The following is a 27,065-nucleotide window of genomic DNA, read 5'->3' on the forward strand; positions in this document are numbered from 1 at the left end:
TAAAACTTTGTATGCCGACGTTAACGTAAGCTAATTAAGATATTCTCCCGATTAGACGCAAATATATTAGAGCAGCAATTCTTTGACCTTGATATTTGGGGATTATTTGATTTGGCAAGGTCTTAAACGTTTTTTCGCAAAACTTCTATTTACGATATACATACAGTAATTTTATTTATGTGAGTTATACATATATTCTTCCAATGATCGAAAGCAAATTCGATTTAGTGTTTTTTTATTTTCAATGTGTCGTTTTCATTAAATTAAAAATAATATTAGCAAAATAACTAAAAACTGCATAGTGGAAATGAGCAAAACAAATATGATTTGCGCTCAAGCGTAATAATTCAAGTTGGCTTTCTTTTTTGCTTGCACTTCCATAATAGCATCCATGAAATCTTCATGTGTGACGCAAGTGGCATTACGGCGTAATGCTATCATACCAGCTTCTACACATACGGCTTTACATTGCGCACCGTTGAAGTCATCGGTAGAACGTGACAACTCCTCAAAGTTCACATCATTGCTAACATTCATTTTACGTGAGTGTATTTGCATAATTCTTGCACGCGCCTCCTCGTTGGGATGTGGAAATTCAATTTTGCGATCCAGGCGTCCTGAACGTAATAGAGCTGGATCCAGAATGTCAACACGATTTGTAGCTGCAATAACTTTAATATCGGCAGTTGAGCTAAAACCATCCAGCTGGTTCAACAATTCTAACATGGTACGCTGCACTTCACGATCACCAGCCTTCTCGGAATCAAAACGTTTTGTGCCAATGGCATCCAATTCATCGATGAAAATAATTGCTGGAGCTTTCTCTTTGGCTAAGGCAAAAGCATCGCGCACTAATTTAGCGCCATCACCGATAAACATCTGCACCAACTGCGGACCAGCCAACTTCAAAAATGTAGATTTTGTTTGTGCAGCACAGGCACGCGCTAATAGTGTTTTGCCTGTACCGGGAGGGCCATATAGAAGTACTCCTTTGGGTGGATGTATACCAAGAGTCTTGAATTTATCTTTGTGAGTCATTGGTAATACTACAGCTTCAATCAGTTCTTGTATTTGTTTGTCCAAACCACCAATATCTGAATATTGTTCAGTTGGTCTCTCATCGACTTCCATAGCCTTTACTCGCGCATCATATTCTGCAGGCAATGTTTCTAAGATTAGATATGAATCTTTGTTGACTCCTACTAAATCTCCGGGTTTCAATTTTTCTGCGTCTACCAAACCGATGACTGGCAAAAAGTAAGCCTGACGAGTGGAAGTTTTGATAACGGCGCATTTGCCTTTCCTTTGATTGTCCAATACCAAAACAGCGCCATCATCCTCTTCTTCTTGAGGATCCACGTCCAGCAGCTCAATAACGTTTGATACCAAGTACGGCAAAGTTTTGTTAACCTATTAAGTATATATATAAATTGTGATTAACATATTTTTTTACGATAACTATTAATTACCTTAATCTTTTCAGTATTATCTTTGATTTTTTCATTTTGGGCTTGAATTTCGTGAGTAATACGCATAACCTCACTCTTCATGATCTTGATTTCATTATCCATTAGACGCGTCCTGCTGACTATTTCGTCGGTGGACATACGTAATACCTCCTCTCCCAAAGTTTCCTCACCATCATCCCAAATGGATTTATCTTCAAGAGTAGTCGCCATTTGACAAAAAATATATATTTATTTACTTATTACGTTGAAAAATATTGGTTAATATTCCGCTTTAATTCCCGACTTTCAATGACTTGTAAATTTTTGTTTTGTGCTTATTGTGACATTTCTCTACGCTTGTCTTGCTTTAATGCTAATATTTTTTCAAATCGATAACAAACACGTTAGTCGATATGGCAGATTCTGTATCGATTTCTTACACAATTAGAAATATTTTGACACACAAAAACATTTTATTCCAACTATTTATCAAAAAGTAGCTAAAATTGTTTTTCCCTCACTTAATAAAAAAATATATACTGTCGAATTGGAATATTTCGACTCTTTCGCCTCCCCGGTTTGATGTTACGGATGGATAGAGGAGGTCCTCAGGATTAAAAAATGTATACACATATACCGTTATCAGACCCATAGTTTTCAAGATATTTCACTTTAAAGTTCAAAAATTTGTAAAAACAATAATAATATTTCGACTCTTTCGCCGCCGCGGTTTGATGGTACGGATGGATAGAGGAGGTCCTCAGGATTAAAAAATGTATACACATATACCGTTACCCACAGACCCACAGTTTTCAAGATATTTCACTTTAAAGTTCAAAAATTTGTAAAAACAATGCTCGTTATTTCACTATGTTTAACCCTCTTTTCACACATTTTTTAATTAATATATATTTAATTACACTGCACACATTCGTATGTATCAAAAATTATACTAATTGTATATTTTTTAAGAAAATAAATAAGACTTGTTACAGCTTTTAATAATTTTACATTTCACATGTTAGTTCCAACACTACAGTTGCCCATTGTCGTCGGAAAATTATAAATGGTTTCAATTTAGCGACAGCTATAACTGCAGGCCTGCTGCCGTGGAAGTAGTGTTGTCGTCTAAATAATTGTGACCTTAAGAACGTGGGTATTCTAATATTTGACAGATGCTGTCTGTCATTTGTCGCCATCAACGTGTTACATACTTAACTTTTCAAGTGCTTTCAACAGCTGACCGTGACAGCTTAAAATATACCGCGGTTCAGGTTATGTCAACTTTGACCCTTTCAAAATAATATAAATATGTATGGATTTATTAATAGTCATATCATCCGTGGGAGCAATAGAGGAGATAACGTAACAAAAATTTTATGTGAATGGGATTAAAAATTAAATTTCAGAGTCAGTAAACAGTTTAGACTTGAATTATTTATGATTTGGCGATAAAAGAACTTAAGTTTTGTTTGGAAGCTTTTGTTGGGTTGGTTTCTTCTGGGAGTAATGATTTATTACAATACGGATCAGCATGATTGTAAGTAAACTATTTTGGAAGTACACTGTTCTTTCGTCGCTATTTAAACACAAAATCACTCATCTAAAAACTGGTTGTGGAGCGCACGTGCGCTAAGGTGTAAGCAGAGAGAGTTTGTGAAAAGTTGGTTGTTTAGGTAGTGCCTAAGATATATGTATTCACTAGTTGCTTTATATGCGCTGAGCTGAGCTTTACGCATTTAGTCGCAARACTTTCGCTTCAATGAAAATTACTCAATAACTTCTTTTTTCGAACAGTCTGCTATGTTTGCTCGCGTAACATTTTATCCAACATTGTTTTACAATGTATTGATGGAAAAGGCATCCTTGAGAAATTGGTACGATCGCATTGATGAGAATGTAATTTTGGGTGCTTTACCTTTCCGTTCGGAGGCGAAAGAAGTAAGAAGGTATCTAAAATTATCTGCTCTTGCTAACTATGTGTTGAATTGTTATTTCGTAGTTGATCGCAAAAGAAAACGTGAAAGCAGTTGTTTCCATGAATGAAGACTACGAGCTATCTATGTTTTCCAATGACTCAGAGAAATGGAAATCGCATGGGATTAGTTTTCTACAATTACCTACAACAGATATTTTTGAAGCACCAGATCAAGATAAACTTTACGATGGAGTAAAATTTATAAACAAATTTCTACCTCAAGAGAAACGTATAAAAAGTTTGAATGCGGCTTCTGAGCCTGAGAATGATGGGACTGTATATGTTCATTGTAAGGCCGGTCGGACGCGTAGCGCTACCCTTGTTGGATGTTACCTAATGATGGTGAGTCTATTAAAAAAAAATCCGGCAAAATTTCGGATTGGCGCGCTGATTTAATGGTATGGAGAGATAGAGGAGGGTCTAGACGAGCGAAATAATTTTTATTACATACATACTTCTTTCTTCAAAATATATCCATATTTAGGTTTCTTTCCATTACGCACAGCATAAATACAGATATATGTATTAAGTGGAAAATGTGGACTTACATACTTTGGGGAAATATCATAACGTGTGTTATAATTTTGGTCTGTATATAAAAATATCTCGGAAACTACTAACTTAGGTAAACAACCTCCTTAATCTCTCTTTTCCATCATATCGCGGTTATATTATATGTAGTTTTCATAATATTTTTATCACAGATTTTTGCAATTATATTATTTTTGTATTGAATTAGAAAAATGGCTGGTCACCGGAAGAAGCAGTGGACTTCATGCGCGCTCGCCGACCTCATATTTTATTGCATTCTAAGCAATGGGAAGCTCTCAAGTTATTCTACAAGAAAAATGTCGAGAGTACGTGACCTCTTAAGTATCTATCGGAAAGTACAAAAGATTTGGATATTCTCTATTATACATTGTTATTCAAATGTTTTAACTTTACGTAATAAAGAAGAACGTCAGTTATATTTATGCTAATTTATACAACCTATGTTTAAATATTTCTTCGTTACTTATTGTTTGTGAAATGTTTTCTTCATTTTACGTAAGTGTAATAAAATCAGTTACTCAACATTGATGTTTAATTTTATTTCATTGTTCATAGGTTTACCATTGTATTAAGGTAACTGCATTTAATACACTTAAATTTCGTAAAAGTAACAGATTTTCTTCTTCATTAGTTACATTTCATGTAGGTTCGAATACAAATATCAAAATTTTACGTTTCTAGGTGTTGCAGGCCTGTTTGACATAACGATGTAAATTTATTACAATTTTTAAASTGTTCTAATGTAACGTATTGAATGAAATGAATTGAAAAAAACACAGCAATTATTTAGAGCTCGCTTCCTCAACAGCTGAACCAGATCCAGCAGGCTTGATCTTCCAAATCTGTTTAATGGAGTTGGCAATTCCGACGTCATTTTGTATGATATAGAAAAGTCCACCAAGGGTTGCAATAGACAGTAATATCAAGGCACCATGGGCGACTTTTGGTAAGAGTGGTCCAACCACTTGCGGGCGAGCATAATCTGTAATTATGGCCTCCACACCCCTTTTATATTAACAGTATAAACAGATACAAAAAAAAWATGGATTACTCGCTGAAACAATGAAAAAAATTTAAATTTTTTTTACCAGTGTGAGTGAAGGACTACAGAAACTGCAAGTAGAGCATCGAGCGTTTGCGAAGGGTARATAAAAGCGGCAGGAACAACACCCAGCAGGGAAAGAGATATCAGGCGTTCAGCGGTCCATAAAGGTGTGTGATTGCCTTTAGCTGCAGACATCTTAGGAGAGCTTAATGAGAAGTTTCTTGACAAGCACTAAACAGAAATGCTCATTATAAGCTTTGAAATGATTATATTATTTACATAACATGCCTGTGCATTATTCAGTTTAGTTAAAGTCTTCAAACTTTCTGCAGAAAGAGTACTCTTTGTTGTCAAAGTTTTCATGGGCAARGATAGGGCCGTTTTACCTAGTCCTACAACTTAAAAGATCGCGATTATATAATRTAAGACAATTCCCGTATTTATCTTTACCATTCAATTTGCCGGCATTACGCAGCATTACTGAAAGAGCCATTTTTGATATATCACTTAGATTTTTATAACAATTAAGTAACTATGATCTTGACTGAGAAGCACTTGCTGATTATTTTTGCAAATCTTTCTCTACTGCTCCAGAAGATTATCAGATTTTKTTTTTTTTTTTTTCAAGTAGTGATATAAAAACAGTAGTTCCAAATGTCAAATACATACCGCGTTGCCAAGTATACATAAAAAATTGTTATCGGTATAAATGTCGCTTGCCACTTGCTTTTTGTTTTACCGAACTTAATATGCATTAAATAATTTGCACATACTAAGTCTTCGCACAAATAGATATTTTTTTAATTAAACTCCATACTTGCTTTTAATTTTTATTTTATTTAAAAATGGACGGTTTAGTACACTTAACAGCTGTACGTAATTTTACATACATGAATTTCGACTTAGAATTATATTTTCCAATGAGGACGGAATGTACAAATRTATTCGAATATTTTTACTTATGAGCTAATAAGACACATTCAAGTTTGTAAAATCGTAAATTATACGTTCTAAGAGATTCCTGATTAAGGTAATGTCGTTGCATTTAAAAATTTTTAACACCATATTCTAAAAAACTATTTATGAAAGTTAGTAATAAACACGGTTGGTTAAAATAAAATCCATGTGACGACACTTAAAAAAATACCACTTGCATATGACATTATAGGGCTAGCACCTGCTTTATAAAAATCCCAATCAAATATAATGTTGGATGCGTCCGAATCTTTCCATGGATAGGCACCATCATCGAAGTACATAGGGCAGTCGTCTCGCTCTCGTTCGTACTCTATGGCATCGATGGCGACTGCAGCACCCTCTGTGTGATTCCATGAGGTGACATCTTGATTTAGTTTGCAAAAGGCTCCAACAGCTGCAAAGTAAAAAATGTATTTTCGATGTTACCGTTAAGCATAATTGGTAGCAAATTAATTTATAATGTTCGTAACATACAAACCTTGGGACATTAGMACACGATTTAAATCTGCGCGTTGATATACCCAACAACGGTACTTAGAAAGTGGATCCAAATCATCATAAGTAATGAGGTAAGATTTGAGATTCTCTTTCCAAAAACCTATACACTTCATGCGATAGTCAGGGTCACCTAAAGTTTTAAATTAAATTGGAATAATTGTTTAGTAAAATTTARAAACATAACTAACTGTATATATCCACAGGCCTTCCCAAATGATCTACCGATAGACAGTAGTTCTCATCAATAGCCAATTCTTTTTGATCTGTGTCACAAACTGATAAATCCGATATATTTTGTTTGCAATGTATGTTCGGCCGAGGACTTAGGGTTACACCTCCAAGAATTCTTGTTCTGAAGGGATGTTCTCCACGTTGTGTAAAATTGAATTTTCCCGCCACGGGGCAACGTACTGGTACCGGATTTTTCGCTAGAAACAAGTCATATTTCCAAGCTTCTGCATTTTTGAACTGAACCCATGAGCAAACAGTGCTGAAATCGTCCTTGATAACAGCCAAACCTTTGCGGTAGCGTATAATATTGTGATGACGTGGTTGAAAATCAAAACATACATAATCCTTTTGACAGCCATCCACTGTTAGACGAGCCATCATAATTCGATTATCTCGCCGCTCGCGACACACGTATATCGTACGACGGTAACGCGCTCGATCGGGGTAGTATGTCTCGTTTATATGAGTTTCACTAATAGAGACATCTGCATCGATATTTGCAGTATTAACCCATTCACCAGAGAAATTTTGTGGGAGTGTACAACCGGGTTCAACATATTCTGCTTTTACAGGTGTAAGCTTAAGACGTTCGGGCGAGTTCTCTGGCGTTTTTAAAGTATTACATTCAGCAGTAATGGAGATACCAATGTACAAATCATCGTCACGATTTTTCAGAAAACAGCGGTATTTTTCATCTTTACGCGATTCTTTCGTGTTTGCCACCGCAAAATAATGATTTTTGCCGACAAACCAATCGCCCAAGCAACTATACTCCACAGTACCAGAAAATGTGCCTTCCATTCCCTCACACTGTTGGTATGTGACATTGAATTTCTGATTTTGTATCAAGAATTGAGTACCAGCTGTTTGRCAAGATTGGATACGCGCATCGGGTTTGTTGCAGACACCAGTAAACCGGAAACGATTCTAATAGAAAAAAATAACAAATATTTTACAAAAGTTTCTTTGAGAAGTATAGTATATCTGATATTACTTGATATGTGAAATGCCACACGCCTTCAAGCGACGATCGACAATTAATGGGAACAAAATTTTCGTTAAACAATGTCACTAATTGTTGATCGTCTTTTATTCCTTTGCAAACATTTTCGACGCTTGGCTCTACTCCCGTTGGTATAGAAACGCATGGACCTAAAATAGAAAAGGGACATTTTTGTCACAAAATTATTTGAACATAAATTGATTTGTACCTTCAACTTTTTCAAACACATTCAGTGTTCGTATAACAGTGCGAACACAATGATAGCAATTTGCCGACCGCTCTTTAAATATGAATGAATACTCATCACCATGGCCAGACATGGTTACACATACTCCACGGCGTGACATGGAAGTCGCATCTATGACTGTTTGTGTGGGAAAACCAGTTTCCCATGAGAACCAACTTCCTTGTAGAATTCTTGGAATAATACATCTGTTTTGCTCCAATTGGTTTTGCTGCGCTAAAACTTTTTATAAAATATGTATAAAGTTTAATAATGGTTTGAGTCAGCATCCATACTGAAGCTGGGTGTGGTCAATGAACAATTGTTTACCTATGCTTACAGCGCCGAGAAGTAATATACATTTTAATGGTATCATTTTTAACTTTACATTTATGCTCTAATTTGTACTTTAACCATTCAAAATATTGTTTATATTTATTTAAAACTAATAACTTGTAATTAACTACGACAGGAATGTTAGAGAACGTATAAACTAAATAAACTGCAGTAATTGTGATGTAAATGGTGTTTTTAAAACATCGATAAATCATAAGTATCGATTTCTAAATTTTTTTGATATTAGAAGAGGGCAATCGGTACTCTTTTCTCTTTGTTGCGTTGAGATGAAGCAGAGTTTACTATTTTTATTATATGTTGAATTATCGAATCTAAATAAAGGTTAATGCAACGTTAAATTTTTTCTTTAAAATTTTAATGATTWTATATATTCGAAAGCATAGTTTTTTTATTGCCGCAAAATGTTTACTACGGTAACACTTGTTGAGGGCTGCCACTTGCAGGAAAATTATAATAAAGACGACATTTCGAATTCGAACAAGTACACATTTTTCTTGTCACCGACACAGTGAGTCAGGCGCACATCGTTTTTCTTCAGCATTTTGAAATATTGTTGATTTTTTAATTAAAAATCTCAAGGAATAACCAAAAGAATGTCCACTATTGCTAGCCCTCTGTCCATTGCGGGCACAAGACAATCAGGCGCTTCTGTKCGTACACAAAATGGTAAGATTTTCAGAGTTATAAAAACATCTGCGACCAAGTATCGCCGGGAGAACGAAAAGCCATGTGAAATATTTCTTGAATTGTGTGACTTTTCGAGAATTTTTTTAAAATAATGTTGCAAATGTGTGATATTTTAAATGAAAAATCAAAACTTACAGTTCTTATTTCTTAATTAAAATACATACAATTTAAATGAAAAAGTGAGGTTACAATTATTACCATWTAGTTCCTTAAGTAAAGAGGCAAGGGTGTGGTTTTGAAATATTTTTAATATGCTTTCAGTTATGGCTGCGAGCTCCATTGCAAATATTGTAAAAAGTTCYTTGGGCCCTGTTGGCTTGGACAAAATGCTGGTTGACGACATTGGTGATGTCACTGTTACCAATGATGGTGCCACAATCCTCAAATTGCTGGAGGTGGAGCACCCAGCTGCCAAGTAAGTATTTTGAATTGTACATAATACGTTTAAACTTCAATGYTGTATTTTATATAAAAGGGTTCTTGTGGAACTAGCGCAACTACAAGATGAAGAAGTTGGCGATGGTACAACATCAGTTGTCATATTAGCCGCAGAGTTGTTAAAGGTACGTAATAATAATATTTATAGTTTTATTTATTAAAATTTAACTATGTATATATGATMTCACTTGTTTTTTAGAATGCTGATGAGCTTGTCAAGCAAAAAATTCATCCAACTTCAATCATTGCTGGGTATCGTCTGGCATGCAAAGAAGCTTGCAAATACATTTCAGAACATTTAACAGCTCCTGTTGATGAGCTGGGACGTGATTCCCTAATTAACATTGCAAAAACATCGATGAGTTCGAAAATCATTGGTGCCGACGCTGATTTGTTCGCCACTATGGTTGTGGATGCCGCGCAAGCAGTGAAGGTATATTTATTGGAAATTGATTATTAAAGATGTTTAATTTGTTGTGCTTTTGTGTAGATCATAGATCCGAAAGGAAGTCCGTTATATTCAATTAAGGCTATAAATGTCTTGAAGGCTCATGGCAAATCAGCACGCGAGTCGGTTTTGATACCCGGTTATGCATTGAACTGTACCATTGCTTCACAACAAATGCCGAAAAAAATTGTCAACGCAAAAATAGCTTGCTTAGATTTCTCTCTACAAAAGACAAAAATGAAAATGGGAGTGCAAGTACTCATTAATGACCCAGACAAGCTAGAAGGAATTCGTGCACGTGAAATGGATATCACCAAAGAACGCATCAATAAAATACTTTCCACCGGAGTAAATGTTGTGTTATGCTCAGGTGGTGTTGATGATCTATGCATGAAATACTTTGTTGAGGCTGGTGCCATGGCCGTGCGTCGTGTTAAGAAGAGTGACTTGAAAATTATTGCTAAAGCCACAGGAGCCGCCTTCCTCACTTCGTTGACTAATATGGAAGGGGAAGAGAGCTTTGAAGCATCTATGGTCGGAGAAGCTGCCGAAGTTGCACAAGAGCGAATTTGTGATGATGAACTAATTTTGATTAAAGGCACTAAAGCTAGGTAAGTGTTGAAGAATAATTGTGCTGATTTTGTGTGAAGTCGTTAAATGATTACATTTCGCTAATAGAGCTGCTGCTTCTATTATCTTACGGGGACCTAATGACTTCTACTGTGATGAGATGGAACGATCTATTCATGATGCACTGTGCGTTGTAAAGCGTGTGTTGGAAAGTAAAAAAGTAGTAGCTGGTGGCGGTTGTGTYGAAGCAGCACTTTCAATATATTTGGAAAATTTTGCAACTTCTTTGGTAAATTTAATAATAGGATAGCATTTGAAAACTTTATAAATATAAATTACTTTACAGAGCTCCCGCGAACAATTGGCTATCGCCGAATTTGCAAAATCTCTATTGGTCATTCCAAAAACATTGGCGGTGAATGCTGCTAAGGACGCTACTGACTTGGTTGCAAAGCTACGTGCTTACCACAATTCCAGTCAAACAAAAACTGAACACGCTCAACTTAAGTGGACGGGTTTGGATTTGATTGAAGGTATTGTCCGCGACAACAAGAAGGCTGGTGTTCTAGAACCAGCGATGTCAAAAATAAAATCACTTAAATTTGCTACTGAAGCCGCTATCACCATCTTGCGTATCGATGATATGATCAAACTGAATCCAGAAGAAAAGGGAGGCAAAAACTATGCTGACGCCCATGCCGCTGGGGAGCTCGATGGCTAATTGGCATTCGAACCATTCGTTAGTTTTGGTTCCACTCGTATTGCCTCTTCTACACACTTATAATTTACGTTTACTTTTAAACTTTAATGATAAGGTCAGAACCTGTTTCGATGGTAACAAATGTCACTTTTCAAYCACACACTACATATTAAACAACAGTTACTCTGTTCAGTTCTATTTACTAAAATTTAATTAAATAAATTTTGGACTACAATACCATTTATTTTTCTAATAAAAATTATTTCCGGAAATATACATTAATGCGAATTACTTAAATTTATGGTGGCATATGTATATTCAGCGGCGCGCGCACTTTTCGTACTGGCTAAAAATAGCAATGCAGTGTGGTATTTATAAATAAAGTAAGAAGAAGACAAACATTTTGTCCGAGTTGTAGGAAAACAGCGGATATATTCGCAGGAAAATTTTTGGAGAAATTTAAATAAAATAGCAATATGTCTGAAAACACTGCAGAGTCCATAGAAGATGTTAACAATAATTTGGCTAATGAAAATGTGATTTCACCAGCAGTCCAAGATCAAGAAACCCAGCCACAAAGTAATGAACTTTTGGATATAGTTTTCACATTAGAGAGTGAAAAACAGGCGCTGGTAGAAGAGTCGCGCAAAAGAATTTTCACACTTCGTAAGGAATTAGAGGTTAGAATAATACATTCTTTTTAATACAATTTAATAACAAAATACATTTATTTTGTGAATTGTGAAGCAAAGTCAAACAGAAAATGAACAACTTAAACGTAGGGTAAATCAATTGGAGCAATCGCTCAAACAGTCGGTTATGTTGGGCGGTGTGGATGCTCCCAAGTCACGGCAGGAACAAGATGAGTTATTGCTGAAGGCGAAAACTTTGCTTTTTGAAAAAACTAAAGTTTGTAAACAACAAGAGCAACAAGTTGAGGTGCTCAAGAATCAAGTGGAAGCAATGAAGGATGTTGTACAGGTGACTAAAGATATGTTAAATTTGAAGAGTGCCGAATGTGATCACATGCAAGTGCGTTTGGAGAAATCTCAACAATGGATTAAAGCGGAGAAGGATAAATGTGCCATAACTGAGAAGAAGTTATTAATATCTAAAGGAGTTTATGACAAACTTCGAGCTGAATATGATATACAGTCGAAAATATTTAAGGTACACTAAACGACTTTTGAAAAAAATTCTTCTAATTATAAACTTTTTTTTTTATAGGATTTAAAGGAAGTATATGAACAGAAAATTAAGATGCTCGGAATTGCACTTGAGGAAGCTAAAAAGAAATAGTTTGTTTAAAATAATGTAAGATACAGACTGGTTTAAAATGTACCAAATATATGTGAATGTATAATAATATTAATGTATAACTTACTTCCCCCCAAAATGGTAAAAATATATAGATCGATTGGCATATGAAGAGGTTGTGTTTAAGCTTTTCWTTTATTACTATTTGCAGGCGAATTCGTTCAATACAAGCAAATTTCCGTTAATTTTTTGTCAATATTAAGRAAAATGTTTTGTTATTTATGCACTTTGCTGTTGTTGCATCTGTTTCGAGAGTGCGAGTTGTTTCATCTCCATTACACCTGCAACTGCATTTAGAAATCTACTTTTCTGTATTTGAATCTTTTCAATTTTCTCAATTTGCTCTTGTAAATAATCAACACGTCTCATGAAATAGTCCTTAGAGCTTTCCAAATTCTTTAAAGTTAAAAATTCTGAATTATACTATCAATATATTTTAGACACAAATTTACAAACCTTTTCCACATAATAACCTGTGCCAACATCAATTACAAAGTTATCGAGATCTTTAATGCGTCCAGGTACATACATGCTGCTTGTAAGCGGCACTAATACTTGACGATTTTGCCACTCAGGTTGGAATGATTCCAGTGCCTCCTTCGAGCTAGCGTACTTCGCTTTACAATTGTAAAGAGTTTGTAATGAAGCTTGAATGCTGTTGATTTCCTACAAAAAGTTTTTTTCTTTCAAAAATTTTATATTAGGTATAGCCATATTCGTGGACGCACCTTTTCCATTTCTTGTCTGATTTGCATTAATTGTTCCAAACTTAGCTTTGCTAAATCAATTTGTTCTGTTTTTACATCGCTACTACTCGCCGACATTTTGTATTTGGTTTTATATTAACAAATAAGTGTTTTAAAAGCGAATATCTTAACAAATGTTTCCTTAAATCGCGTGCGAAATAGAGCTTCACACACCTCTATAGATAAATATAATTCGATGAGTTGCAGTTCGAATTGTCGAAATGTCGAATACGRAGGGTTTCCGAATTCCATTACGGAATAAGGGTTTCCAAGTACSAATAATAAAATCACTTTTCCCTGAYATCAAACAATCCAAATTATAYGAAAAACGTCCCTTTTAAAAAGTAAATTTATTTAATTTTGGGAAAGTCGTTTATTTCTTTAAACCGCGAGGTATAATAATAGCAATTAACTTTAAAGTAAAAGGTCATTTAATTTTTAATGGGCTACCCTAACAGCTGTTTTATGTTGTGTAATTTGTCATTGTCAATAAATGTTAGCCGTCTTCCATGTGTAAAAAYCGTATTCCTTCGAGCGATTTGGGAAAATTTTAAGTAAGTCGTACATTTGTTATGGCATGCTCCCGCTCCTGCTTGCGCCTTTTATCAGTCAACACCGTACTTAAAAGAACTRTAAGCATGTCAGCAATGAGACGTGCCCAGGAGGCTTTGGATAAAATGAAAGAGAAAAATCCATATTTCGATAAATACGCAGAGAAAATTGCCAGGCTTCAAAAAACTTCGCCGGAAGAGTTTTTAGAACGTGTGGACAAAGTTGCCAATCCTATTAAGGATGGGAAGAGTCAATCGAGGTAAAAATTTAACTATAAATTGTCAGGAAATTTGCATTAATAGTTCTTTTTTAAAGAACTTATTCCGAACTTCTCAATCCAAAACAACCACGGAAAGATGAGGAAGCCAATGAGATACCCTACAAGAAACTTACAGATATCATGAAGCTTGAACTTGTCGCAGACAAAACAACAGAAGAAATCTCAAGCATTTGGTATGAATACCACAAAACTAAAGATGTGCTGGCGGCCACTTTAACAGTGAATCAGTTTGATACACTTATGCAACGTGCTAAACAATTTCCCATATTTTTGTTGCCACTTCCGCGTAGTGAAGGATTCGAGTTTATTATGTTGCAGTTTGCTGCAAATGCTGTGCATTTCACACCGCTACTAGCCTACCAGGTTAGTGTTGTTTCCTTGTTAATAAATTGCTTGTAGATTTATATTAAATTATATATAATTCATAGGTGCATGCCGAAAACGCGCCAGAGTGCCTAACTATTGTACATTACACTGAAATGAAAGATAAAGATATTGTATTGATGCGAGGCGAATACGACAGCAAAGTCCTGACGGCACAGGAGGCACAATGCTTGGCTAATGAATTACAAATGTTTTATTGTACGAGCGACGAAAACAAGCTAAAGCTACTAGAGACGTTCAACAAAAAGCCAGATGAGTTTAAACACATGGACTTAATTAAGGAGGTTGAAAATATACAGCTAGTTTAAAGTAATCTATAATAAAATGTATAATCCTTAGCAGCAGTTTTTCAAGTTTGTTTCTGTGAAATCTAATAAATCAGCATTAATGCTATAATCGAATCTTGTCTTACTAGCAAATATTTAATTAATATAAGGGTTAAAAAAAAAATCTTTGAGATAGGACTCAAAAAAAAAGTGAATAAGGTTTTGTAATGATTTTAAATAATACTTATCAATTTATAAAAGAAATAAGTTGTAAGTGCAATAATTTTATTACTTGTGACATCATACACACATTAAAAAAAWTACTATTTTTGATACTTTTAAAAAATATTGTCCCAATTTTCGATTATTTTTATTTTTCTGCTACTCGCGTGTGTGACATTGGAGAGTACTGTGCCTAATTTGTTTTGCTAATAACCTTTTGATTTGTCAATTTTGAAATGTTTAATTTTTAGTCATTACCTGAAAATTCATATGTCTGCATTACCGTACGGCACGCACTTTGATGATGTTATGGTTATAATAGGTAAATCGCCCGTTTGGTTTTGCTTTCATAAAATGCAATATGTATGTATATGTATATGTATGTATGTCGAACAAAGATGAACAATGAAATTATATAGACATTTCACACAGGCTTCGGTAAGGGGCATTTGCAACTTTTGGTCACATGTGGGTTGCTGCTAATGTTCACAATTACCGAAACAATGGGCATGGCTATCATAGCACCAAAGAGCGCATGCGAATTCGCTAGTTCGGAGCAAGCAAAAGCGGCTATACAGGCGGCAGCATATATCGGTAACAACTATAGCATAAACCGCGTTCGCAGATATGTTTATGTAGTTTATGCCTCTATCTTCCCATAGGCATGATCTTTTCATCCTACATATGGGGTTATTTCTGCGACAAAATCGGAAGGCGAACGGTGCTTGTGCGCAGTACCGCAATGGCCATCGTTTGCTCGTTTTCATCCATGTTAATAACAAATTTTTGGCTTTTTCTCACTCTTCGCTTTATGACTGGCATATGGTAATTAAATTAAATTGATAATGTTGATCTGCTTTCTAATATCTTTTCGCTTATGTTTAAAGTGTGGCTGGCCCTGGTTTCGCGGCGCTTACATATCTCGGGGAATTTTGTACATCGAGAAATCGCGCTTCTATCATTAACTATATGTGCATGTTCAATGGCATTGCTATGGTCTATTGTCCAGGTATTTAAAAATCTTTATATACACAGTTATTGTTAAACATATACAAGCATATTTTATACTGGAATTTTATTACCCGTAGGACTTTCCCAGTTAATGGTGAATTGGAATTTGTATATACCCATAATCGGTAATTTGATAATACGCTCTTGGCGCGTACTTGGGTTGCTATTTTCAGTGCCTGGATGGATTAGTTTCTTATTGCTTTTGCGGCTGCCAGAAAGTCCGAAATTTCTGCTCTTGGTTAATAAAAACGAAGAATGCTCAGAAGTGTTAAATTGGCTGTGTCTGCTTAACAATGGAAAGACTTTACAGGACTTTGGAATTGCTAATATGAGACCATTATTAAAATCAGGAATGACCCCAGCACCAAAGTATGTATATCACATACCTTATATTCTTGTCTTTAACTCATTACTGTCACTTCTTGAAGTTTGTTTCGGGCAATGGCCAAGGAGGTTGTACCTTTATTCCGCCATCCTTATGYGAAACGATTCTTGCTCAGCTGCGTTGTTATGTTCGGACTGTTGCTCGTGTAAGTGTAAGAGTCAAGGAAAAATATACATATGTATATGTATATATGATGATTTTGTGTTTGAAAATATTCGTTTAGTGCCAATGGTGTTGCGATCTGGTTCACAGACATAAGAAACCATACTCTGACTTGGGAACAAGAGCATAAAAATAAGAGCCACGAAATGGAATTTTCGCTTTGCGAGGCGATAATCCATAATAAAAAAGTAGCCAAGGAGACAATGGTTTGATTTTGGTCTTTTTATTAAGTATATTTATTTAGCTTTACATATTACATGCATTTAACTATAGAAGGTGAGTGGAAATAAGGACGTTTAAGCTCTGAGTAAGCACATGCAAAAAAATTGGAGTATTCAATTTTCTCCAAAAGATCGAATATATAGTTTATTCCAGTTATCCGATATGTATGTAAATGCGCTCGTTGTTTTTTGTCGATAATTTCTTCCATTTGGAGTGTACTTCGTTATAAAACAAGTAGTGAAACCTTAGGCAAACGTTTTCTTAATCTGTTCCCTTGAAAAATTTTCTCAGCTCGTTTAAACTGGATTTCAGTGTACTTATATTAGTTTAAAAAAAATTTCAAGTAATCCCAGGGAATACCTTGTATTGTACTAATATCTAATAGCCAGTTTTTAGACCAKTTATMARTATTTCGAAAAAGTTGAATTATTTYATCTTTATTGCTTCTAGGTATGTAGCGACGATATTTTGTCTTTTTGGGACTCCATATTTTTGGGTGYTTCATATCTAATTGAATACCTTTGCTTTGGTCTAATATTGTTGGTCSTTCCGAGAAAGCCCATATTTTGCATAGCACTAATGATATCAGGAATCAGCGGCATTTGCCTCCCGTTTGTGTCCAGTTTGAATATAATACCTCCCACCTTTATTCTCTTCCTTTCAATACCGGCGGTAATGACTAATCTAATGAACAGCGCGGTACTGGAATTCATACCTACTTTTGTAAGGTGACTTTCTCGTGATTTTATTTGCACATACTTTTTTAAATTTAATTAATAATTTGAAATATTTTTATGTAGAGGTAAGGCGGTTTGCATCTGCTTGATATTCGGCCGCTTTGGCGCAGTTTTTGGCACAACCATTATGGCTCAACTGATTGAGAGCTTTTGTTTCGAAGCCTTCATGCTGTTCTCGTGCTTTCCATTCGGTGAATAACGTTGTTTTAAGAGTTTTAGTTTGTTTGAATAATGGAATTTCTTGTCACTTGCAGTTTGTGCGTTATGCGGATACTTTCTGCCTTTGGATGAACACTTTTTTTAAAGCTTTATATATGGCACAACTATGCTGCAAGCAAGATAAATATTGTCTAAAGAGATTGTTAAAAATTGAGACATTTTGATTTCATCTTAAATTGTCATCAAAAAGTTGTGGTCTTTTTATTTGTATTTATTTCAAGTACTCAAGCTTTGTTTTCTTGATCGCATTTGCTTTTAAAATTGTGTGTTACTCATACGCTCCGCATGACCCACATTTGATACTGTATAAAACTGACTCGTATTAAAAAAAGTAGTTTGAATTAAGGGCTTTGTTTTGTTTTTGTTTTGAAATATCTAAAAGCTCAATTAAGAATAATTTTCAAATTTCTCATACCAAATTCCGTATTGAAAATAAATATAAATTAATGCAAAATTTTAGAACGACAAAAAATGTTTTAGAACATTTTTGCGCGCTTGCGTACTTCCTGTTCTACCATTTTGATGAATGCTCCGCAAACCACCAATGAAATTTGTTTTAAGTTTACGGAGACGATGTTGTTAAAGTTCGTGTAGCACAACAWTGGTTCGCTCGCTTCCGTTGTGGTAATTTTGAAGTGAAAGAYGCACCTCGTTCTGGTCGATCYATCSTTGAAAATATCGATGAAATTGTGGAAAACATKGATCAGGACCGTCACAAAAGTAGCCATGKCATCRCTAAGGTACTTRACATTYATCCTCAAAYGGTTTTGAACCATTTAAAAAAGGTTGGCTACAAAGCAAAGCTCGATGTTTGAATTGTCTGTGAAAAATTTAATGGACCGAATTAACATCTGCGATTCTTTGCTGAAACGAAATGAAATCGAACAATTTCTGAAGCACAGAAGCACAGAAGACAAAAAGTGGATCGAAATATGACAATAATGTACAAAAAAGATCATGGCTCAAGCGTGGTGAAGCTCAACAAATGGTCACAAGGCCAGGATTGACGCCTCGAAAGGTTATGCTGACTGCGTGGTGGAATTGTAAAGGAAACATCCACTATGAGCTGCTACAACCTGGACGAACGATTGACTCTACATTTTACTGTCAACAACTGATAAGATTGAAGCAAACAATCGAAAAAAAAAACGGCCAGAACTAACCAAGAGAAAGGACTTCGTCTAACATGACGACAGCGCTAGACCACACACATCTTTGATGACTCGCCAAAAACTGGAAGAGCTTGGCTGGAAAGTTTTGCTGCATCCACTTTATAGCTCAGACCATGCACCATTGGACTGCCATTTGTTTCGGTCAACGCAGAAGCCTGTGAAMATTACTTGTCGCAGTTTTTCGGCGAGAAACCAGAAACKTTTTACACTGAYGGARTAATATATCTAGCGAAAAATGGCAAAAAGTGGTCGASTGATTTATTATAAATATAAGAAAAATAAGTTGATGCATCATAGTACTACGAGCCTCATTCACTCCAAATTGATAAATACAAACAAACCATTCACTATTGATATGCTTTTCAGCGCGGTCACTTTTGGAGAGCACTGTATCATGCACAAGATCCAAGAGTTCGCTGATATTGCTAAAACTCTCTAAATATGCGGTTCTTCAAAAGTCATCAAAGTGCCTCAATTGCCAAAGAGATATACCTTTATCGATGCGAAATCTGTTGTACGTTTGCGAACATCTCGAAGAGTTTAAGTCTGACATACAAACATACGAGTCTACATAGAGRCGCTTGTTCAGTTGTCGGAAATTTTTGATAAGAATTAAATGTGTGCGCCACGCAAAGTGAATAGGCGGCATGAACAGGTGCTAAGTCAATATGAAGCTTGCGGTTCAGTTATAAATTGGCAGTCGGTGACTGCGGCAACGATAACGGTTACGACAATTCAAGTGATACTTAATTTAGTTGCAATCTAATAAGTGTGTGAATTGCTTGAGGTTATACAAAACAWAAGGAAGTGCAGATTTCAGAAGTCCTTTCATAGAAATGGCGCCACATAACAATTTCAGTGACATAAAATTAGCCATTGAACCGAATTCCCACAARAACGTTGCGCCCAGCGTGGAAAATATCGAAAACTCCTCAAGTGCGCGAAATGCCAAGGAAATTAGTGCGCCTAGCACTTCGCAGGACACACAACCCCTGCAGCATGACTATGACACTGTGCTTGATATAATAGGTGCGAAGTTGAGCCGCGTAGTAGTGACTTTCATTTTCAAAATTTCTACCTTTTCTCTCCCCACAAGGATATGGCCGTACGCAATGGCTAATGCTGATCACCAGCGGTTTGCTCTTGATGATGGTCATCAACGAGACAATGGGCATGAGTATTGTAACGATTGCCTCTCAGTGCGATTTCGCAACAACATCGGGGGATAAGGCTATCATGAGCGCCGCTTCATTTGCGGGTATGTATGTACCTAATTCATACATATAAACTTTCATGAATCGAAAGGCAAGGATTTGTATAACACTTAGTACCGAACAATAGCCAATGCAACTTTTTTTCTGTGGGCTTCTACTGAAAATTTCAGTAGAATTTCTACTGAAATTTTCATCATGGATATTAAGTTTTGGAAGCAGCAGAACTATCATTCACCGAATTTGGGTGTCAAGGTTTTAGCGTTATTTTTGACAATAATCCATGCCAAATTTTTTGAAGASACATATGTATAATAATTGTGAGCCTTCGATGGTTTGGCGTATTTTTAAAAAAATATTATTTCCTACCAGTAGATCTCATGTCAGATATGAATAAGGAGGTAAAACRTTTAAAATTTTACAAGGTAGAATAATCAGCTTGCGTCATAAAGTTACTTGAATTCTTTCGTTGCCAAAAATAAAGCTATTTCAACATTTGGATGTTATATTGAGAAAAACATTCGATAAATTCGTCATATTCACACATGGAGCTGTCTCACATTTTTTGTTTTGTATAATAGCCCAAGTTCATAYTAGCACTGCATGTACATATGTATGTACATATATGTGTACAATAGACATATCTACATAGTAATTATCAAGCAGCATGCATAAATCTTATTAATTGCACATACACACACTTACACACAGGTTGCGGAACTTGCTTTGAGTTTTCAGAAATTGTGTTAAGAAAATTAAATACCCCAAATTTATACCTTTTGAGGCTTAGTACAGACACTTCATGTAAATATAGTTTGTTAGGGAATAATATAACGGTAATGCAGGCATTCCCGAAGACCTACACATATTTTCGTAAAGTTTACTTATTTAAAACAAAAATTTATAAGAATTTGTGTGTGCAAGCAGCGGTGAATTTGATTTTTCACTTGTTTTGTAACAGTTTTCATCGGCGGCGACGTGATTACGTTCGTTTACGAGCAGTATTTCACCTATCGGGTTGAATCTTAATTAAAATCTTTCGGTACATCTTTTCACTTGGACTGCTTTGTATCACTTTAGAAACATATCAGCTGTGCATTGATATGTCACACACCTATTTTGACGTGTGTTGCTGTTTACAAAGTTTGTTTTCGTCAAATGTCGGAAGCGGACACGATATTAAAGGAACACTGTATGTGTGTTATGCGCAGTTACTTGCAAATATAGAGTACAATGATTAAAGTTTCAGCCTATCCCAACAGTGACACATTTGCATATACATACATATCGTCGCCTGATATGCAAAATAACATAACAACATTTTCTTAAATTTACAGTGGCATGAATGGAACACGAAAAAAATGGAACACGTGTGAAAAAAAATTTTAATATTGGTTAAAATTGGTTTATATCTGAGCGCAGAGCTTGAAAATGTTGAACATACATATGTAATATTATGTACGTAATTTGAAGTAGTGAAGCGTAATCAGTAAGACACTTAATTTCGAATTTTTTTGATGATACGTTATTTTGCATTTCAGCTGACTTTATAATATATACAACAAGTAAGGAATGGCTAAGTTTGGGTGACACTGAAAATTTCATATTTTGCAACTTGCAAAGATCAAAAACGGGTGTAACTCACGTATTGGCGGTTATATGTGGCATAAAGTCATATGTCATATGTTACGTGCGTCCACATAATCGGTATGTGGGGCTTGTATAGTTTTGGTGCGACTTTAACTTTKAGACGTGAGATGGATAAATACACTATCTGTGCAAAGATTTATTGCGATATATCCGTATAACTTTGATTTATATACTGAAAAGTGAARGAATCAGAAGGGATTTAAAATTGGATTATATGCAAAGTAGGCGTGGTTGTAGTTCAATTTATACCATTTTYGCACTGTAATATTGGACTGCAATTATAATGTTATGTAGATCATCCAATATTTACACCTGCTTCTATAAAAACTACTAGTACCATCCTGGTAGTCTTCTGTTCCTCCRTTCCAGATTATTTATTTATATAACTTTGTGTCTAACTCGATTAGTTTTASATGAAACGATCAACCGTTAGGTGAAAATACTATTTTCATGTGGCACYCATTTTCAAATAACTTTCTAATGATCTGAAATTGTTTGCTGTGCAACATTTAAAATGGCTGCGATTTGCTTTTGACCCAAAGTATCATCTTCATCCAATATTTGCTTGCAGTTCGGCGTCTTCAAACATTTTGGTGGTCGTGCACGTTCTTSACTTCTCACATCAAAATCATAATCATTGAACAGTTAAACCTCTTTTGCATWTTGCTTCTGATAGAGCATGATCGCCATATGCGTCGACAAGCATTCTATGGTACTCTGCAGCACTTTTCTTCAAATAGAAAGAAAACATTAATGTTTTCGGCAAATCATTATTTTTCGGTACAAAATTTTTCATTTTCACCACAAAGAATGTGGTATGTTTGACAAATGCCAAACAGAAAAAAAATTACAACAAACACATATGTATCTTATACTGGTATACTTCGTAGCATGATGTTGCAAAAGTATAAAAATATTTACTTACATATGTACTATATATGTATGAATGAAAACTTCCATAAGCCTTTGATAACACTCTTATTCAATGTGTCATCAACAAGTAATCGAGTATTGGAATTACTGGTCTGCAGCGGCTTACGATCTAAATTCATTGTATCATCATTGTTGATTATAAAATTGATTTAAAAGTTATTATTTCAAGTGGTTAACAAGTAGAATTAAATATATCACAATAAGTGCTGATAAAGCTGGTCACGTATAAAGAAATCAAAATCACTGTAAAATAACTAAGATCAACGCAGAGGAAGTACTTTGAAGTGTTGGGAAAGCCTTTTATTAAACTGAACAAGTAAGTAAGGAAGATCTCGGTTCAGGTGGAACCAAATATCTTATATTCTTTGCGATCAACGCTGAGGACAGAAGTCGCTAATATTCATAGATAATAACAAATATCGTTGACAATGTTTGCGTAGTTCCTGAGAAATACGATTTACTAAAAGCGCACTGCCTTGCCCACAGTGCATTTTTAACATTGAGTTCTATGTATATCTCATCGTTCCATCGAATGCGATACTCACCATTACCAATGCAGAAAGGACATAAATCTTCCGCAGAACATTCCTCTCGAAAACTCGTAAAGTCGACTCATCAGACGTTGTCACCGTCCAGGCCTTTGTTCATCGAGAGAGGACTTTACTTTTCAAGGCTTACAAATATCAAAATAAACTTAGAATGAAAGATTTCTCAGCTCAAATAAGGTCTTTATTTTCCCCCCACCAGCGGTAAGAAGTTAAGGATTATTATTTGAGTATAAAGTTTTATCATACAATTCAAACACCTAACCTAAGAACTAACGGCGCGGATGTTGAGACCGATAATATTAATATCGACAGTTTTGGTTCGATGTGGATAGTGTTCGGTCATAAGGTGGCATAATCTAAAGGCACTATTCGTGAGAATTTGTACTAATTGATTCTTGCTTTGTATACTGGAAAGTGAATGAATCAAAAGGAATTTAAAATTGTGTTATAATGTTAAGTAGGCGTGATTATAGTCCGATTTTTTATGTAATTTTACTTAAAAGTGGCCACGTCCAATTTTGACATCGGCCCATATAAAGCCTTCTCATACCAACTCGATGGCTCTGTCGTATGTAATTACTGATTTACCGGCTTTTAGTTGTTATAAACTACTCCATACAGTTATTTCATTAATTTTCACAAATTCATGGTAAACTTTGATTTCTGACCATCTTAAACGAGGTTTTTCGGGATTGGCTCATTTTTGAACCACCATTCGTGAGACTGTTGTACAGCTTCTACGTCATATTTAGTTGCTGACTGCTCCAAAAAAGCCTGAAAGCGATGCATTTTCATTTTAAAATTTTTGGAAGGAAGAAGAGGAAGAAGAAGTTTTAGTCTCTTTAATGATATGCTGGAACAGTAGAGTATCGTTCGATCCAAATAAAAATTCTAACCTCTTTTTAAACACGTACTAATTTCAAATATATTTATTCGTATTCATATTCGTCCTCAGGAATAGTGCTGTTTTCATACGTTTGGGGCTATCTAAGTGACGCCACAGGACGTCGGCGTATATTGCTCTTTGCAACTTTCGGCGGATCTTTGTGCGCGCTGATATCGATGTTCATGCCCAGCTTTTGGTATTTCGTATTCATGCGCTTCGTGGTGGGATGTTTGTAAGTATTAGTTATAAAACTACAAAAGTAAATCATGTTCATTTTTAATAATTTTTAATTATCCACTCAAAGCATTGCTGGACCTTCCTCCACGATATACGCATTTTTAGGTGAATTTCATGCGCGTCGCCACAATGCCCTTGCAATGAACTATGCTAGTTTGTTTGTGGGCTTAGGGATGACATATGTGCCTGGTAAGTCCAAGGCTTATTGGTACTCACWATACTAGTTTTTACAAAAGAGTTTTAATATGAACAGCAATCGCTTGGTTGGTGCTTTCCATGGATTGGTCACTTCAGTTGAGCGATAGCTTTGCGTTTCGTCCGTGGCGGCTTATGATGATCGTCAATCTGTTGCCGGGTCTAATAGCTGCTTGCATATTATTAATGCTACCGGAAAGTCCTAAGCTGCTTTTATCATTGCATAAAGATGAAGAAGCTTTAGCAGCAGCAAATTGGATTTGTAAATGTAACACTGGCAAAGATTTGAAGCAGTTAGGCGTTAAGAAACTGAAGCCCGAAAGAACAATGGTTGATAAGGTGCATATTACGAGCAAGTCGTGGTAAGATGAATTGGCTACGAAAGCGCAATGCTTTAACATCCAGTTATGTCTATTATTATATGGCTTCTTATCAGCTTTCAGACTGTTAAGCACATCTGGCAGGAGACTCGCCCATTAGTACATCGCCCATACGTTCTAAATTTTTTGCTTAGCTGTGTCACTATGTGCGGCCTATTTTTCAGGTAGAAATACAATTTCAGTTGTAAAATTAAAAATGTAGTTTCAATGTTAATTATTTTCATCATTTTTGCGGCCTAGTTAGAACCCAAAARTAAATATACATTTCATTCTTTTTCTAGTTCTAATGGCATGGGTCTGTGGTTTCCAGAAATTCAAAATAGACTTAGCATGACTACAGCTGAAAATCCTGAAACAATTTGTCAAATTATTATTAACACATTAAATGATAGAAATGATCTTACAAATACTTCGAAGGTAAATATTTACTCAAGAATTTAGGTTAGACTTCTAAACTGTGTATGAGACTCTGTGCGTAAATTCAAACTGGAATTATCGGTTATCCATTCATGTATTTTTTCAGGTATGCGTCGATGAGATCAGCGATAAAAGCTATATTGACTCGATTTCCATGGGCCTATGCTACGTGGTGGGCTATCTTCTGATAGGTGGGATCATAAAATTATTTGGACGCAAAGCAACAGTTATTGGATCTTTGCTCCTCAGCACGGTCTGCGGTGTCACGCTGTTTTGGCTGCGCAACCCGACTGCTATCGTTGTATCGTTTATTGTGTTCCTCACATTGCCAGGCCTGTGTATATCCCTGCTGGGTAGTGGTGTGGTGGAACTAGTGCCTACTCATTTGTGGTAGGTGAAACTCCTCTTGCGTGTTAGCACAGCATACTATATAAATAAATAATAACTATTTTTCTACAGTGGCAAAGCAGTTTGCATTTGCTTATTGCTCGGCCGATCGGGCAGCATTTTCGGCAGCCACCTTATCGGTGTACTGCTGGAGTCCAATTGCTATTTGACATTTGGCATTTTCACTGGCTACGTTTTGGGTAAGTGCCTTTTCTTATGAGACATTAACCTCGTACGATCATGAACAATTAAAATAGATGATTGCCTTTCAGTTCTCACTTTTAACTCTCTACACAAACTTGTAAATAATTTTGCTTTCATTTTCATTTCCAGTTTGCATGCTGCTTACAATGACCCTGCCCATTTGAGCGCGCTAAACAGTTTAAGCGATTGYTTATTAAAGCCAGTGATGTGGGCGTAGCTGCATTCACCGTATCTCTGATACATTCTGATCTAGTAGTGAATTTTTTTTAGGAAAATCGTTACTTAGTCGCTTAGTAATTTAATGTCAACTTGTTATATGCATTGCTCAATTGTAATGTGTTGTAACAGCATTTAATCGATAAGTTGTTGAAGTTATTTTGCACAGCTGCCCTTATGTAAATATTTTGAACTCAACCAGCTTTTGCTGTGTGCCTTGTAGGAAAATGTTGCATGCAGCTGTTTTGGCAATATTTTTTAACTAAAGTAGAATTACTGGTTTTTATAGCTTTATGCCAGTAGGTATATCATGCACTATATTATCACTAGTTTTTTAAGAATCAACTGTATTTACATACTCATTGTTGTTGTTGYATGAGTAAATTTTTCAAGCTAAAATAAAATTTTATTAAAGGAAATGTTAAAGTTGTATTACTCTRCGGAACTATTTGCCAAAAGTCAATGCAATTATGGAAATGATTGACTAGGACCGTCATATCTTTACGGAACTTAACATTCATCATCAAACAGTTTAGAACCATTCAAAAAAGGCGGACTACAAAAAAGAAGCTGTCTGMGTACCACATGAATTGTTTGTGAAAAAATTATTGRAACGATTAACATTTGCGATTCCTTGCTGAAACGAAATGAAATCGAACCATTTCTGAAGTGAATAGTAACAGAAGACGAGAAGTGGATCAAATACGACAATAATGTGCGAAAAAGATCATGGTCCAAGCGAGGTGAAGCTCAAAAAAAGGTTGCAAAACCAGGATTGACGCCTCGAAGGGATATGATGAGTGTTTGTTGGGGTTGGAAAGAAATCAATCATTAAGATCTGCTCCAGCCTGGTCGAACGATTGATTCTACATTTTGCTTTTAACAACTGATGAGATTGAAGTAASCAATCGGAAAAAACGGCCAGAACTGATCAACAGAAATTGTTTCGCTTTCTATTAGGACAACGCTA

General features: G+C 35.5%; 10 protein-coding genes across 13 annotated transcripts; 6 read left to right on the forward strand and 4 right to left on the reverse strand.

Moving 5' to 3' along the window:
- Positions 1-148: 148 nt before the first annotated feature.
- On the reverse strand, positions 149-1,811 carry LOC108973143 (26S protease regulatory subunit 6A-B). Its single transcript, XM_018940199.1, has 2 exons — positions 1,470-1,811; positions 149-1,410 (listed from the first exon to the last, which is right to left on the reverse strand). The coding sequence occupies exons 1-2, from the start codon at positions 1,677-1,679 to the stop codon at positions 334-336; spliced, it is 1,287 nt and encodes a 428-aa protein (XP_018795744.1). The 5' UTR covers positions 1,680-1,811; the 3' UTR covers positions 149-333.
- Positions 1,812-2,683: 872 nt separating this feature from the next.
- On the forward strand, positions 2,684-4,410 carry LOC108972026 (phosphatidylglycerophosphatase and protein-tyrosine phosphatase 1). The gene is made up of 4 exons (XM_018938457.1): positions 2,684-2,988; positions 3,246-3,389; positions 3,451-3,768; positions 4,166-4,410. The coding sequence occupies exons 1-4, from the start codon at positions 2,983-2,985 to the stop codon at positions 4,289-4,291; spliced, it is 594 nt and encodes a 197-aa protein (XP_018794002.1). The 5' UTR covers positions 2,684-2,982; the 3' UTR covers positions 4,292-4,410.
- An 86-nt stretch (positions 4,411-4,496) lies between these two features.
- Positions 4,497-5,658, reverse strand: LOC108972036 (succinate dehydrogenase [ubiquinone] cytochrome b small subunit, mitochondrial). 2 transcript variants are annotated; one of them, XM_018938477.1, is made up of 4 exons: positions 5,474-5,658; positions 5,312-5,415; positions 5,067-5,254; positions 4,497-4,983 (listed from the first exon to the last, which is right to left on the reverse strand). In XM_018938477.1, the coding sequence occupies exons 1-4, from the start codon at positions 5,514-5,516 to the stop codon at positions 4,761-4,763; spliced, it is 558 nt and encodes a 185-aa protein (XP_018794022.1). In that variant the 5' UTR covers positions 5,517-5,658; the 3' UTR covers positions 4,497-4,760. The 2 variants fall into 2 exon arrangements, with proteins under 2 accessions (XP_018794022.1, XP_018794013.1); XM_018938468.1 differs by having other exon boundaries at positions 5,312-5,421; positions 5,474-5,656.
- A 182-nt stretch (positions 5,659-5,840) lies between these two features.
- Positions 5,841-8,453, reverse strand: LOC108972178. The gene is made up of 6 exons (XM_018938693.1): positions 8,287-8,453; positions 7,942-8,199; positions 7,725-7,882; positions 6,688-7,657; positions 6,480-6,629; positions 5,841-6,395 (listed from the first exon to the last, which is right to left on the reverse strand). The coding sequence occupies exons 1-6, from the start codon at positions 8,330-8,332 to the stop codon at positions 6,133-6,135; spliced, it is 1,845 nt and encodes a 614-aa protein (XP_018794238.1). The 5' UTR covers positions 8,333-8,453; the 3' UTR covers positions 5,841-6,132.
- Positions 8,454-8,906: 453 nt separating this feature from the next.
- Positions 8,907-11,391, forward strand: LOC108973245 (T-complex protein 1 subunit alpha). The gene is made up of 7 exons (XM_018940353.1): positions 8,907-8,979; positions 9,262-9,415; positions 9,476-9,563; positions 9,638-9,871; positions 9,929-10,497; positions 10,565-10,745; positions 10,803-11,391. Exons 1-7 carry the CDS (start codon positions 8,907-8,909, stop codon positions 11,175-11,177), a joined length of 1,674 nt encoding a protein of 557 aa, XP_018795898.1. The 3' UTR covers positions 11,178-11,391.
- Positions 11,392-11,446: 55 nt separating this feature from the next.
- Positions 11,447-12,562, forward strand: LOC108973252 (calcium-binding and coiled-coil domain-containing protein 2). Its single transcript, XM_018940366.1, has 3 exons — positions 11,447-11,836; positions 11,904-12,326; positions 12,384-12,562. The coding sequence occupies exons 1-3, from the start codon at positions 11,633-11,635 to the stop codon at positions 12,453-12,455; spliced, it is 699 nt and encodes a 232-aa protein (XP_018795911.1). The 5' UTR covers positions 11,447-11,632; the 3' UTR covers positions 12,456-12,562.
- A 27-nt stretch (positions 12,563-12,589) lies between these two features.
- Positions 12,590-13,418, reverse strand: LOC108973257 (probable prefoldin subunit 5). Its single transcript, XM_018940380.1, has 3 exons — positions 13,202-13,418; positions 12,930-13,139; positions 12,590-12,869 (listed from the first exon to the last, which is right to left on the reverse strand). Exons 1-3 carry the CDS (start codon positions 13,295-13,297, stop codon positions 12,693-12,695), a joined length of 483 nt encoding a protein of 160 aa, XP_018795925.1. The 5' UTR covers positions 13,298-13,418; the 3' UTR covers positions 12,590-12,692.
- Positions 13,419-13,701: 283 nt separating this feature from the next.
- On the forward strand, positions 13,702-14,836 carry LOC108972339 (ATP synthase mitochondrial F1 complex assembly factor 1). Its single transcript, XM_018938880.1, has 3 exons — positions 13,702-14,030; positions 14,087-14,414; positions 14,480-14,836. Exons 1-3 carry the CDS (start codon positions 13,792-13,794, stop codon positions 14,741-14,743), a joined length of 831 nt encoding a protein of 276 aa, XP_018794425.1. The 5' UTR covers positions 13,702-13,791; the 3' UTR covers positions 14,744-14,836.
- Positions 14,837-15,162: 326 nt separating this feature from the next.
- On the forward strand, positions 15,163-17,830 carry LOC108972432 (synaptic vesicle glycoprotein 2B). 3 transcript variants are annotated; one of them, XM_018939005.1, is made up of 10 exons: positions 15,163-15,245; positions 15,356-15,517; positions 15,586-15,748; positions 15,811-15,932; positions 16,012-16,303; positions 16,363-16,464; positions 16,543-16,687; positions 17,154-17,431; positions 17,504-17,631; positions 17,695-17,830. In XM_018939005.1, the coding sequence occupies exons 1-10, from the start codon at positions 15,194-15,196 to the stop codon at positions 17,742-17,744; spliced, it is 1,494 nt and encodes a 497-aa protein (XP_018794550.1). In that variant the 5' UTR covers positions 15,163-15,193; the 3' UTR covers positions 17,745-17,830. The 3 variants fall into 3 exon arrangements, with proteins under 3 accessions (XP_018794550.1, XP_018794560.1, XP_018794541.1); XM_018939015.1 differs by having other exon boundaries at positions 15,211-15,245; positions 15,343-15,517; XM_018938996.1 differs by having other exon boundaries at positions 15,227-15,302.
- Positions 17,831-19,536: 1,706 nt separating this feature from the next.
- On the forward strand, positions 19,537-26,514 carry LOC108972278 (synaptic vesicle glycoprotein 2B). The gene is made up of 10 exons (XM_018938828.1): positions 19,537-19,860; positions 19,928-20,089; positions 24,129-24,291; positions 24,364-24,485; positions 24,550-24,853; positions 24,928-25,035; positions 25,153-25,288; positions 25,395-25,678; positions 25,748-25,875; positions 26,009-26,514. The coding sequence occupies exons 1-10, from the start codon at positions 19,668-19,670 to the stop codon at positions 26,041-26,043; spliced, it is 1,635 nt and encodes a 544-aa protein (XP_018794373.1). The 5' UTR covers positions 19,537-19,667; the 3' UTR covers positions 26,044-26,514.
- Positions 26,515-27,065: the final 551 nt, after the last annotated feature.

Source organism: Bactrocera latifrons, unplaced genomic scaffold (assembly GCF_001853355.1).
Source record: "Bactrocera latifrons isolate USDA-ARS-PBARC rearing strain unplaced genomic scaffold, ASM185335v1 scaffold_11, whole genome shotgun sequence".
Lineage (NCBI taxonomy): Eukaryota > Metazoa > Arthropoda > Insecta > Diptera > Tephritidae > Bactrocera > Bactrocera latifrons.

What these genes read in the sequence shown, in the direction of transcription:
- LOC108973252 (XM_018940366.1), top strand. Translation starts at nt 11,633, where the DNA reads ATGTCTGAAAACACTGCAGAGTCCATAGAAGATGTTAACAATAATTTG. An exon ending in CACTTCGTAAGGAATTAGAG is followed by an intron (nt 11,837 to 11,903) that starts GTTAGAATAATA and finishes TGAATTGTGAAG; the next exon opens with CAAAGTCAAACAGAAAATGA. An exon ending in TACAGTCGAAAATATTTAAG is followed by an intron (nt 12,327 to 12,383) that starts GTACACTAAACG and finishes TTTTTTTTATAG; the next exon opens with GATTTAAAGGAAGTATATGA.
- LOC108973257 (XM_018940380.1), bottom strand. Translation starts at nt 13,297, where the DNA reads ATGTCGGCGAGTAGTAGCGATGTAAAAACAGAACAAATTGATTTAGCA. An exon ending in TCAGACAAGAAATGGAAAAG is followed by an intron (nt 13,140 to 13,201) that starts GTGCGTCCACGA and finishes AACTTTTTGTAG; the next exon opens with GAAATCAACAGCATTCAAGC. An exon ending in CAGGTTATTATGTGGAAAAG is followed by an intron (nt 12,870 to 12,929) that starts GTTTGTAAATTT and finishes TTAACTTTAAAG; the next exon opens with AATTTGGAAAGCTCTAAGGA.
- LOC108972026 (XM_018938457.1), top strand. An exon ending in TCCGTTCGGAGGCGAAAGAA is followed by an intron (nt 3,390 to 3,450) that starts GTAAGAAGGTAT and finishes GTTATTTCGTAG; the next exon opens with TTGATCGCAAAAGAAAACGT. An exon ending in TTGGATGTTACCTAATGATG is followed by an intron (nt 3,769 to 4,165) that starts GTGAGTCTATTA and finishes GTATTGAATTAG; the next exon opens with AAAAATGGCTGGTCACCGGA.
- LOC108973143 (XM_018940199.1), bottom strand. Translation starts at nt 1,679, where the DNA reads ATGGCGACTACTCTTGAAGATAAATCCATTTGGGATGATGGTGAGGAA. An exon ending in ATAATACTGAAAAGATTAAG is followed by an intron (nt 1,411 to 1,469) that starts GTAATTAATAGT and finishes TATACTTAATAG; the next exon opens with GTTAACAAAACTTTGCCGTA.